At 55.4% G+C, this 13,524-nt stretch overlaps 1 protein-coding gene across 1 annotated transcript in view; it reads right to left on the reverse strand.

Moving 5' to 3' along the window:
- Window positions 1–13,524, reverse strand: part of DSCAML1 (DS cell adhesion molecule like 1) — a 361,215-nt gene that overhangs the window by 70,476 nt on the left and 277,215 nt on the right. The window contains exons 8-11 of the mRNA XM_055423097.2: window positions 12,099–12,371; window positions 2,439–2,717; window positions 1,910–2,029; window positions 829–1,005 (exon numbers count right to left, since the gene is read on the reverse strand). Of these exons, the coding sequence (XP_055279072.2) occupies window positions 829–1,005; window positions 1,910–2,029; window positions 2,439–2,717; window positions 12,099–12,371 (849 nt within the window). The remainder of the gene's footprint in view (window positions 1–828; window positions 1,006–1,909; window positions 2,030–2,438; window positions 2,718–12,098; window positions 12,372–13,524) is intronic.

Genomic DNA, 13,524 nt, shown 5'->3' on the forward strand with positions numbered 1-13,524 from the left:
TTTTATTGCTCTTTTGCCCTTTCTGAATTGTCTTCCCTTTTCCATGATCATTTCCTGCATTAAGCACAATGATTTTGTGAGCCTAGTGGGCTGGGAACAAACCCCTAGCACAGGTGAGGAAAGGAACCTAAAGATGTGAAGTCACTTGCCCAAAGACAGGAACATCAAAAGGTGGACCTGGAATCAGAACCCAGATCCCACAGGCCTTTCTCCTATTCTGTGTATATGATCTTTTCTTTTCTAAGCCACTAATAGGTTATACACAAGCAGGCATACATTAAATAACAGAAAAAAAAATAGTTCGATATTACTATTCAGATGGAATTGCCACCCTACAGAGCAAAATAAATAGGCTGTCACATGATATTTTGGTATAGCAAATGCTTCCCTAGTGGCTCAATCGGTAGAGAGTCTGCCTGCCGTGCAGGAGACCCGAATTTGATCCCTGGGTTGGGAAGATCCCCTGGAGAAGGGCATGGCAGCACACTTCACTGTTCTTTCCTGGGAAATCCCATGGACAGAGGAGCCTGGTGGGCTGCAGTCCATGGGGTCACAAAGAGTCAGACATGACTTAGTGACTTAACCGAACCTGTTTATCATGAAAAGAGCAGAGTGAGCTGGGGCCGTTCACAGTGAGGCCGTTGTCTCAGATGAGAGTGATTTTGAATCCCTCCTCAGAGTTCCTAAGCCCACCTCTGCCTAGGAATGCTTCCTGCCTCCCTCTCCCAGAAAGAGCAGTGGAAACCAGGTGGGGAGGCAGGGTGAGTGCAGAGACGGCCTCGGCCTGTGATCAGGGGTCTGGGAGGGGCTCACGGGGGCAAAACTCACTCTTAACGGTGAGCAGCATGGACTTGCTGATGTCGGTGCCCACGCCGTTGCTGGCCTGGCACAGGTAGTAGCCGATGTCCTCTTCCAGGACGTGGCGGATCAGCAGCGAGCTGTTGGGCAGGATCTGGATGCGGCCGGTGAGGGGCACTGGGTGGTATTGCTGGGGGTTCCCACTCCCTGCAAGGAGGCAGAAGAGAGGAGGGCTGGTGGCTGGGTCAGGGAGTGAGCTGGGGGGATCAGAGTGCCTCAAGGAACGGCCCTGACACCTTTCTTTTGCTGATTTAGGGCCATTTTGAAGCATCCCTGAAGGGCTGGGAGCTCACACAGTTTCTAACAGGAAAGACCCTCACAGAGGTCTGAGCCTGCCCCAGATCTGAGGAATGGAGATGGACTCGGGGGCCTCAGCTCGGTGCCCACCTTGGCACTGAGCTTCCTTTGGGCTGAATTCCTTGCAGAGGAAGAAAGAGTTATCTTTGGGCCACTGGGTAATCGGCAAAGGGAAGACAGCCCTCACGTGGTACTTGCCTGGTCTTAGGCAGTCAGGCCTGGGAAAGAGGCCAGCCATCCTCCAAGGTTGGGGGGGGGCTTCAAATCTCTCCTCCCCTTCCCCCAAAGTCAGCCATGGACACAGTAAGGATAAGAGGTTGGTGTGGGACTTAGTCAGATACCAAATGCATCCTTGGGAGGAAGTTGGGTTCCAAGAAGGACCGAGATCCCAGAATAGGTTTGACAAGTGAGGAGCAGGGGTTGGTGAGGCTCTGGGACCCCAGGGTGGGCAGGGGATACTTGGGGAGGGATAGGGAAAGTGGATTGGATTGAGTTCTAGAGCTGGAGAGAAGACGGCAGAGGTCAATCTATGGGGACAAGAGGAAATTCAGAACTAGCATGACCCCAGCTGTTCCTCGTCCATAGACCCTTGTGGGTGGCTGAGGAGGACCTCCTGTTCCGATGTAGCCTGGGGTACCCTGAGAGCTCAGAACCTAGGACTAGGAGTCCTGCATAGGGACAAGGCTTCAGTTGCATTAGCATCCTCCCCTCCCCACCCAGCTGTGTCAGAGATGCTGGCTGGCCAGGGACTTACCCTTGGCATGCTTCCACATGACCTTGGGTGGGGGGTAGCCATCCACCGAGCAGTTGAGCACACCGGCCTTGCCATAGATGCCATCCTGGTTGTTGGGCTGCACCACAAATCGAGGGGGCACTGCAGAAAGAGGGGGGTGGGGGAGGAACAGATCAGCTCGGTCTCTGATAGGTTTCCTGGGGCTCTAGGCACCTTCTTGCTAATGTCAGCCCTGCCTGGACCACTACAAAGTTGGGTAGCAGGCACCTCTGAAACCCAAGATGTTGAGAGCTTTTGCCAGTCATATCAGGTTGGACATAAGGAATTCCGAGCACCAATTCTGACATCACCAGTGACCAACCGAGTCTTCCCCTCGCAAGGCCTCGGTTTCCCGGAGAGTAAGAGGTTTGAACCTCTTGATCCTTAAGGCCCCTGCTGGAGTCAACTTTCTCTGAGCCTGTGATTCAGACTGGAAATCTAGAGAGCCTGTGTCCAGCCACAGCAGAGCTGGGGCCCAGCTCCCCCGATGGGGCCGGCCTGTCCCACTCACCACGCACAATAAGCTGGCGCTCCCTGCTCACGGTGGCCGCTGCGTTGCTGGCGATGCACGTATAGTTGCCGTTGTGCTTGAGGGAGACGCTGGAGATCTGCAGGGAGCTCATGAACTCCTTGCTCTCGATGGTCACGCCCGAGCCCGAGATGATCACCTGCCCGTCTTTCCTCCATGTGATGCGGATGGGCATGTCCCCTGAGGACACCACACAGGGGATGTAGAGCAGCTGGCCGATGGAGGCAGGTGGGAACTCGAAGGGCTGGATGAGAGGCGGCACTGGGAAGGCAAGGGGGGTGCTGCGGTCAGGCCCCCACGTGCCCCAGCCTGGCTGGCAGCACACCCGCCCCTGTCTGGCCTTCTGGCTCCTCCCAACCCTGTGTGGGCTGCACACAGAATCCCCTGGGCACTGGTGCCTGTTCTCCTATATATATATATATATGCAGAATCCCTTGGGTGCCCTGACATCATCCCCTGGGTTCCATCCCCTGCCTACCCAGGCCTGGGATCCGCTCTCTCTGCAGGGCCTGGGCTGGCCTGCATCCATCATGACCTTCAGATTTGTCCTGAACTGGAATGGTGGTGACTCATGTGCTTCTTGACTCCTGTCAGCTTGCTGACACACTCCTCAGCTTTTACCCTGACTTTCCTGCCATCCCTCGGTGCCCCTGTGCTCATCGTGGTATCCCAGAGCTGCATCTCCAGCTGTCTGGGGGCCTGGCATGGCTAGAGATGATGTGCCCCAGATGCTCGGGCTGTCCCCCAGCCAGGCTGCTGTATCCTCGCCTCCTCCTGCGGAGGCCCTGTCACCCAGCCCATCCCTTTCCATTGTCATCACGTGTTAGGACAGGCGGATGGAAGCTCCCGTCACTGGTTATTTCAGCTGCTTGATCCACACCTTCTTATTGAATCCTTCCACCAAGAATGTGATGTGAGCTGAGCTGTCTCCATTTCACAGATGAGAGAACTGAGTTCAGAGCAATCATTTGCCTTCCATCACCCAGCTTATAAGAGGGGACTGTGTGATTTAGAACCTGATCTCTCTGCTCTCCAAGTCCAAAACCTCTTCCTTATGCTACCTTGTTGCCTTGTTGAGAAAGCCCCAAACATGCCTAGATCAGAGACTGTTTTGTCTCATACACAAGCTCTCCTTGGGTGGCAGGAAAGAGCAGAGGGGGAGCCCTGTCATCCATGAGCAGACTCACCTGGCAAAGCATCATCCACACAGCCTCCCCACCCCCTCCTCCTCCTACTGCCCACATCTCAGCTCCTGGGTGGGGGTGGGAGCCTGTCTGGAGCCTGAGCTGCTGTAAGAGGGATCCTCCTTTCTCAGCCCTGGCTAGAGCATCAGCCATTATCTTTATGATAACTCAATTAGGCCACAGCGACTTCCCCGGCAAGTGGGGGGAGAAGAGAGAGAAGGAGACAGACAATTAGCTTAACAAGGATGAGCACCCAGTAGATGAGATCTCCTTTCTGCAGTCAAATAATTAAATTACCAAGCCGTCCACAGTCCTCCGACCTCCTCCCAGGCACCAGCCCCATCCCTCCTGGAAGCCTGCTAGTCTCCCCACCCAGAGTGGACACAGCAGGTGAGGGTGGGGTGATGAACCTAGAGGGGAAAGGGATGGGCGACATCATATGCACGTCCCAGGCTCTCCCTGCACCCCAAGGATTTTCAGAGTTCAGTAGGGAGCAGCCCCTGAGAAATAGCCAGGTGTGGCAAAACCCTTGGCAGCCCTTTGGACCTTTGGGAAAGTTCCTGGTCAAGAGTTCTAGGTCCAGAGGGAGTGACACTGAGGAGGGACATTATCCCCAAGGCCTATGGGATGAAGCAGGGGCCTTAACTGACCTGACCTTCCCAACGCCACCTCCCACCATACCCTTCACTCTGGCCATGAGGGCTCCACCAGTTCACCACGAACACCCACAGCTCTGAAATCTCAGTCCAGGTCCAGTGAATACGGCTGGGCACTGGGTGGAAATAACTACCATGTGGGCTCCACCATGAGCCCCAGTCCAGGTCCTCAGTCTAGCCAGCTTTTCTGGGACTCTAGTCATGGTTCGGATATCTGCATCCCAACCTCTGGCTGCAGCTGCTCTCTGGGTTGGGGGTCTTATCCCCATATTCTGAGTGGTTTGGGTCTTGCATATCTCCAATGAGATGTCTCTGGATCCCTGACTCTAGAAATGGACCAGTGCTCATTGATAAAGTTTCCTAGAGATTCCTTGTTGGGTTCCGCTGACCTTCCTGGGAGGTTCCATCCTCCCTTCGCTGGGAACTTAGATTAGATTGAGTCCTCTGGCCACCATGGACTTTTTGATGGAATTGTTGCACAGACTCAGATCTGCCAGCCAGTGTGTCTCCTTTGGCTTAGCAGAACCAGTTCTGGTCCAGCCTTCCTTCCCACAAAGGCTCAAAGCTAGAGTCTAGGAGGCCTCATGGGAAACTTCTCTTCATCCTTTCAGACCTGGCTCCAGTACCACCTCCTCTGTGAAGCCTGCTCTCCTCCTGCACAGCCCTGCAGCACTTGGCTCACATTTGATCATGGCCCTGATCACACAGTGAGGTAACTTTTCACAGTACCACCTTCCCTGGGAGGTCTGGGAGCCCCTACAGGGCAGTATTTATTACACCTGGCAAATTGAAAGAGCCCAATAAGTGCTTGTCAGGTGAGTAAATACATGTCTGGCTATCATTTCCTGCGTGGACCTTAGAGGTGGGCAAGGGGTGGGGAAAGCACAAGATGGGGGTTGGTCCAGAAAAGAGGGAGCTCTACCGTGTGTCTCAAGATGCTGTATTTATGTGACATAATTTGGGAGCTAGGAGCTTCTCCCTTAGTTCTTCCCCAGAGTCAGGCCCTTGCTGTCCTAGAACAAGAGCCGGTTCCATGGACAAGAGAGTCGGACAGTCATGAAAGGAGTCTGTGGGGCAAGCAAGGCATGAGGCAGGTGGAGAGGGCCGTGCCTCAGGGGTGGATGGCCAAGCACTCCATTTCTATCGAGAACACAGCGAGTGGAGACTGCAACGAGGCAGGAAGATTGAGCTCAGGCAAGGGGAAGATCGTCTCTCTCAGTAAGAAGGGATTTAGATAATGGAACAAGTTACTAAGGCAGGTTAATTCAGTAATTAACTAATTCATCGAATATTTATGAAATGCCTGCACTGTGAAGGCATTATGCTCCTTGTGGGCTGGGGAAAGTAGGAACATGCTTTGAATTGTGGATAGAACCTCCAGAAGCTTAGCATTTGCTTGGGAAGGTAAGACATCTCCCTTGGTGGTTACTGAACAAGCTCCACCCGAAAACACAGATGCTGAACTCAGAGCAGAGAGCGTGTCATCTGGTTGGGTGACTGCAGCTGCATGGAGGAGGTGGCATTTGGACAGAGTTAAAGGACGCTTGTGCTTTACAAAATACATGAGTGAGAATGCAGGAGAAGGCTGAGCCGAGAGGCAGAGGCCAATCACAGGCTGTCATTCCCTTCTGGTCTTCCAGAATAATATTGATGGCAATATGAGTGTCCACTCAAGGACAGAGCAGTCAATATCCATCCTGGGGGTTAGACAGTCACCTGGGATGGCCAGAGCTCTCCTTCACTGCTGTCCTGCAGGAGGCAGATGACCAGACAACCCCCGGGGGGTTCAAAGAGTAAGGTTCCTTACTCCCCTCCCCACTGCCCCCTGCTGCAGTTGATGGGCAGGTATGGTATTGTGGGGGATAAATGTCCCCTCAGAAGCTCCTTGGACAGGGTGGTAGAGGCCAGAGCTGCTCACAGAATTCCTCAGCTCCAGGATGGCATTCCCACAACCCCAGAAGTCCAGGCACACGAGGACTGCCTGGAGGAGAAGAAAGCCTAGGGACCCTGGCTCCTTCACGGGCTCGCCAAACACGGAGCGGAGGCTGTGAGTGGGAGGTTCTGAGAATCAGGGCAGGGGGCCCTGCAATGTGGACGGGGGGCTACTTTGTAAACTGGGAGGCGGTGGTGTCTCCCCAGCACTCAGAGGTGGACATGGCTCCTTGAGTGTGTGTGGTGTGTGTGTGTGTCCATCTCCACATCTGAGAAAGAAGAAGTTGAGGATTGGATCACCTCCATGGCAGTGATGCCCAGGAATTTCTTCAGTGTTACCAGAGGGCTACAGGGACCCTCCTGCCCTGACTCCCAGCATCTCCCCAGCACACAGTCTGAAGGTAGGGCATGAATGCCGTGTAATGAAGGGATTTCTCTCTGGAAGCCCTGCTCTGGCCACATTCATCTTTGGTGAGAGGGCAACTCTCCGCTTTGTGGGAGGCAGGGTCGGAGCAAGCTGTTGTGATGGCGAAGAACTCAGAGGCTGGAGTGGCTTAGGCGACAGAGCAGCCGTGGCAGTCCCTGTGGTTCCCGGCCACCATAAAGCTGTTACGGCCGCTTTTTGGGGGCGCTGTGCAGAGGAGGCCATGCTGACCTCCAGCTCAGCCCATAAACACTTTATGGTGACTCTCATGAGCTCTCTTCAAGACTGAATCTTTTTATTTATTACACTATTTGGCAGAGAATGGGCACTGTGCAAAGTTGGAGTTTCCCTGCTTGGGCAGCATGGAGATGGGGAGAGACTCTGTTATCCGAGAGCAACGTGGGCATGCTGCCCTCTAGCCACCACCCTGCTCTGCCCCCGAGCCTCAGTTTCCTCATCTGCAAAATGGGGCAGTTGGACCCAACAGTCACTAAAGCCTGACACTGATCTTCCAGTTGTAACAAGTCTCATGTTTTAGGAATGTTGTCACTTCAGTTTTTTTTTTTTTTAAACACAGCCCCCTCTTCTCCAGAAGGCCTTCCCTGACTGCCCTATTTAAAACTGCAAACCACTCTGCATGTCCCTTGGCACTCTGCTCCCCACTCCCTGTTTGACATGAAACATCTTTTACCTATTGCACGCAGTAACCATTTCCCCCACTAGAATGTAAGTTCCCCAAGGGCAGGAATTTTGCCTGTCTTGAGCACAGTGGTGTTCACAGAATAGCGTCTGGAAGAGAGTGGGGGCACAGTCAACGTCTCTGAATGGACAGATAGATGCTGCTTCATTCTCAGCACTGCCGTCGCGTGAGCCCTGTCTGTCCAGTAAGGAGGAGGCTTGCTCGGGTGCCCCTGGCTTCCTCTGCTGAGGAACAGGGCCGTGGGCAGCAGCATCCTCGATGTCCCTCCCCCAGTGCGTTGGGCAACCTGTCCCTGGAAACCCGTTGTGCCCACTTCCTGTGGATTCCAGCGGGTTCCTTCTAAATCTCCACCTGTGCATTTGGCCGGGGAACCAGCTCTCTCTTAAGCCCCATGATCGTAGAAACCCCTATTCTCTAGGATGAAAGGGGGGAAGGAGGAGCCCCCAGGCACACAGCAGGGACTGGTTGAGCAGCGAGGGGAGGGGTGTGGGTGAGGAGTGTGCACCTGCATGTGTGTGCTCTCTGCTATCCAGAGGGACCTGGCACTACCTCCGGGTCCTGGCCTTACTGAGAATGGGCAGAAAGCAACTCATGCCCTTGTTTTGAAGGGCCTCCGGAGGCTCAGTGTGGGGATGGAGATGTTCCTTTGCTGGGCCAAAGCCAAGGAGCTCCTGTTACATCCCTGCTTTCTTAGTTAATTAAACATTCAGCCTGCGTGCCCAGAGACGCTTTTATGCTACATTATTTTTCAGCTACAGGGGGCCCTAAAGACACCAAATCTATGTTGAATCTCCATGCCTTCCTCTCAGCATCCTACTAAGACTCTCTCTGGATGCCCAGAAACAAACCTCGCCTTTTTCACAGCCTGGCTCTCCCCTGCCAGTCAGGGTCACACGCACCCGATTCCAGGCAGCCGTGGAAGCACCCTCACCCTCTCTGCCTTGCTGGTCACAGCAGGCTCACTTGGGGGATCTCCTCTATGGTAGCACCTGCAGCTACCATCTGTGGCTCAGGAATATCACTTCACAGGAGGATGAGGACAGAGGGAACATTTTGCGTATAGACCACTGCGTGTGGTATGTGTGAAGTGTGGACAGGCTAATGTATGTTCATCTGTTGCAGGCACATGCATACAAAGCATACAGTGTGTCCATGCGTGTGTACCCATGCACACAGGTCTCTGCACATGTGTGTGCATGCATGTGTGTCTGGTGTGTTCTGCTTGCCTCATCTCAGTGTTTGGAAAATTCATCAGAAGACAAGCAGTCCCAGAAGGAATGGAGTCAGCATGGGTTTTACCAGCTCATGGAGTAGTGTGGGTTTTTGCCCTGCCCTGCCCTGCCCTGCCCGTGGGCACTTGGCCCTACAGAGAGATGAGGGGGTAGGACTTCCAACTGATCCCAAGCTTCCAGTGCCCCGTCTCACCCCATGCCCCCGTCCCTACACTCTGGGTCTCTGCTCTGACCCTCTGGGTGGGATGCACGTCCCAGGCAGACCGGCAGGAGTGGGTCTAGAGGTCTGTCCTTGGGTCCCTTCCCTCCCCCAGGGTTGGTCCCCTTTCTACGCCCAGAGGCGCCTCCTCCACCCTCCTCCTCCTCGAGTAGCTCTTCGAACAGCACATCAGCTAATCAAGCAGCATGCTCATAATCAGCTCTGATGGATTCTTCTGCAAAAGCGCATTCTAATGAGGTGGGGAGAGGGAGTCTGGGAAGGAGGGGGAAGGATGGATTTAAGCTTTCGGATGGGCAGGGGCACAGGGTCGCAGAGCCCCTGCACTGGTTTGGAGAGAAAACGGAGGACTGTACCCCTTCTGCGGCTGGATTTGCAGACCCTGCGGGCAGGGAAGGGGCCGCGTGTGCACTGTACACACACATCACATCTCTGCTTGTGAATGCCAAGCTCGTGCTGCATGCTGGGAGCCACACGTGCCCAGTGCAGGGGCTCTGCGCTCTGGGATTACACACACACACACACACGCCCCTTCCCTCACCCTGGACACACACACACACACACACACACACCCCTTCCCTCGCCCTGGGCCCGGAGACACACACACACACACACAAACACACACACACCCCTTCCCTCGCCCTGGGCCCGGAGACACACACACACACACACCCCTTCCCTTGCCCTGGGCCCGGAGACACACACACACACCCCTTCCCACACACACACACACACACACACACCCCTTTCCACACATACACACACACACACACCCCTTCACACACACACCCCTTCACACACACACACACACACACGCACACCCCTTCCCTCGCCCAGGGCCCGGAGACACACACACACATCCCTTCCCTCGCCCAGGGCCCGGAGACACTGTCCCTCAGCACAATCACAACAGGCCCAGCGAGTCGCTGAGACGGAATGCATCAGATTCAATTCATTAGGGCTGATCGTTCCCTGAATGGAGTTGAATAATTGATGAGCAGAAGCAGCTTTCAGGATGTTCTGCGTACTACAAGGCTCACTGGAGCCCTGTTATTTTTTTTTTAAGTCAACAAATCCGGCCGAATGCTCGCCGGTGCAGCTGGGCGGAGGGAATAGAGCAAAGGTTAGATGTTTTAATATGTGATGTTTACACTGTGAACTCTCAGTCCACCGCGCGTAACAGAAATGGATACAGGCAGGTCGTCCCGTGATGCCGGGAGCCAGGCTGCGGGTGGGCCCGGGGGTTCGGAGGTTCCTGCTGGCATGAGGATGCTGGGCTGGGCAGGGGTTTCAGGCTGAAGAGGGGCCAGAATGGCCCTTCACCCGCCTGGGGTGCAGCAGCAAGGAGGCAGGAGGCGGACGCTGTGAAGGTCTTGTCTCTCGTCTCCAAGCCTGAGGTGGCCCAGCTCTCAGGCTCAGAGCCAGGCTTCCCAGAAAGCCACCGCAACCCAGACTAAAGCCTCAGTTTGGGCTCAAGCAGCACACACCGTCTGGCACTGCGACAGGTGGTGGGTGCTTGAGGGGGCATGTGACGTGACCCTGGTGCACCGACAAGAGGCCGCGGAGGAGCGAAACCCTGATTGCACCCTTTGCTGCACCTTCCGTTTCCCCAGCTGTTCTGACATTTCCCCCCGAAGGCCCATCTTCACCGCACGCTTGAGGGGTCCAAACCAGAGGCAGCATCTGTCTCCCCAAACCAGTCCTTCCCCTAGACTCCTCCCTTCCTGTCCATGAGGCCCAGATGCCTCCAAGACCCCCTGTCCTGTCTGCTATGCCCAAACGCCCCCGAGACCCCCTCTTCCTGTCCACAAGGCCCAGATGCCCCTGAGAACCTCCCTTTCTGTCCACAAGGCCCAGACACCCCCGAGTCCCCCACTTCCTGTCCGCAAGGCCCAGACGCTGAGTCCCCCTGCTCTGTTCACAAGGCCTCCACTCCATCTTGCTTCAGGAATCTGGGCCCGCTGGGCCCTCCCCCCATGTTAGAGCCCCTTTCCAAGCCTGGAGCCCCCAGCTTTCTCCTTCCTGTGGCCTCGAGGGACAGGCTGGCTTCCTTTCTGGGTTCATGTTTCCTATTTGGGGATATGCTGGAGCCCGCCCCAGCTCTTCAGAAAGGGACAGAAGCCCTTACCCATCACGGCCACCACTGGCCCAATGACCCTGCACCCCAGCTGCCTGGCTTTCAGGGACCCCTCCTCAGCCAGGAGGCAGACCCCACCTCTCCACCCTGCCCCCTGGGAAACCAGGCCACCCAGCTCTCACCCACCATCCAGACAATCTCCAGGCCTGTCAGTTTCAAAGAATATGTTTGAGAGGGAGCTTCCCAGCGCCACACAGCCCCTGACCCCAGGGGACCTCTGTCACTCAGTCAGGCATTTATTTGCTCATTTATATGCCTTCATTCCTTCAATCCACAAACATTTACTGAATGGCTACCATGTACCAGGCACAGTGTCAGGTGCCTGAACAGAACACAGACCTTGCCTAGGTGAGCGTGGAGGGCCTGGGAGGGATGAGGGTTTTAGGTTCCAGGCCTCCAACAGCATTAGCAGCTGAAAGTGTTAGTCGCTCAGTTGTGTCTGACTCCTAGTGACCTCATGGACTTGTAGCCCCCCAGGCTCCTCTGTCCATGGGATGTCCCAGGCAAGAATACTGGAGTGGGTTGCCATTTTCTTCTGGGGATCTTCCTGACACAGAAATTGAACTTGTGTGTCCTGCATTGCGGGCAGATTCTTTACCATATGAGTCACCAGTGAAGCCCTTAGCAGTTGAAAGGTCCTTGTCAATTACGGAAAAGCAGCCTCGCCTGTCTGAACCCCGGAAGGGAGTCAAGGCACCCAGCACCTGCACCTTCCACCCTACCTCCTGCTGCTTCCATTCTGAGTCCTGCCCCTCGCATACCTGCTGGTCTCTGATGGGTCCTGCTGAATTCTGGGTGGCTCCATGCTAACATAGAGGAACAATATAGCCGATCACCTCTGACGTGGGCCTCTTTCCCAGGTGACCCGACTCCTCTTGTGTGTCACCGACCCCTCATGCCCCTGGGGCCAGCGCTGCCTTGACCTGCAGCCCACAGCCAGAACTGGACGTAGAGGTACCCGTGGCCTTCTTGTGACCCCCGCCCCCGTGCAATCTCCCTGCCTCACTTTTTCCAAACTCCAGGCCAGAGCTTTCTCTTCCTTGGCTTTCCACTCAGGACTGCCTGCTGCCGGCTGAGTGGCTGCGGAGAGGGGCCTGCAATCCTGGGTGACCGGGGGCGGGGGGTGCTCCGGTTCAGGGTGGCAGCGGGGGGAAGCCTACCTTTGACGGCCACGTGGACGCTCTGGCTGATGGAGAGCTGCGGCTGGATGAGGACACTGCACAGGTATTCTCCCTCGTCCATGCCCTTCTGCACATCCGTCAGCTTGAGGGTCCCGTTCTCAAACACCACCTGGCGGTGGTTGTCGGGCAGCAGGAGGGCATCTTTATACCACTTGATGGAGTAGTAGGGATAGCCGATGACCCTGCAGTTGATAAGGGTGTCCCGCCCAGCCACGGCCGTGATGTTCCTCATCGCCCGGATGCTGGGGGGCCCTGGGCAGGAGTCGGGAGGGAGGAGGAGAGGACGGGTGATGGTGCTGTTAGCCAGGGACAGCCAGGCGTCACCCTGTGATGCTCTTCTCAGTTGTTTGGCCTCGGAAACTCTTAGGGGATGGAAATTCGGCAGGGGGAGAGCGAGGCCCTCCCTTTTTTTTATGAGACAGAGGCTGGAACTGGGGGCACCCGGGGTCTCTCCAGGATTCACTGTTACTAGCTTCAAACAGTTGCAAACAGAGACTGTTCATTCATGCCCTGGGGCGAGAATCCATTCCCCTACTGGGATGAGCTAGATGAGCAAACCAAAGCCTCAACTAGAAGTGATGGGGATCTGGGAGGGTGAGTCCTCATTTAGGAGACGACTAAGATCTGGGGGTTAAAATGGAAATGTTGAGATGCTGTTACTTTCATTCGATTTGCTCACAATGGTCTTACACCGAAAAGGACCTCACATATATTAACTATTTAAAGGACAATAGGAAGGTCTTCCTTGGAAGCTTTTGTTTCAACAAGTAAATAAATGTGTTCTGTGCGCCCCTGGGAAGGGGCTACACAGAGGGGCTCTGATCACACTGGCGGAAGGCGGGAGGGTCGTAGGCTGGGTCAGTGGGCAGATGGCTATATGGGAATTGCAAAGGGGGCTCAGAGGTTACCACGCAGGGTTAGTGCTGGAGCAGGTATATGAAACTCTGGGCTTCCAGCTCCCCACTCACCCAGCAGATGAGGGGCTGGACCAAGGCATCTCCCACGACTGGGCAGCTCTGTCCCCTTCCAATTCAGAGAGGGCAGGAGGGTGGTCAAAGGGAGACCACGTTTCTCATGTGGGGGTCAGAGACCTGGCACAGGTGAATTCAGCATGACCTCGCCTCTCCCTTTCCCTGTTTCCATGGCAGCCACCAGCACCCCTGGACCAGGGCCCTCCCACTCCCCTGTGCCTCTTTTGCTCTTGGGTCAGGGCTCACTGGTAGGGTCAGATGAGGAATAGTCTGACCCCATGTGGCTACAGAGTGCTTCAGAGGAGCCTCTGGTCTCACCACAGCAAGTTGGAGACCTGAGGCGCGGGGAAGGTCACCGTGAAGACTCCTTCCTCCACTCATGGAGGTGCCTGCCTTGGGGCACCCTCACCCAGCCTGAACCCCCTAGTCTTCAT

Source organism: Moschus berezovskii, chromosome 14 (assembly GCF_049115385.1).
Source record: "Moschus berezovskii isolate FMDL1 chromosome 14, NW_MosBer_1.0, whole genome shotgun sequence".
Lineage (NCBI taxonomy): Eukaryota > Metazoa > Chordata > Mammalia > Artiodactyla > Moschidae > Moschus > Moschus berezovskii.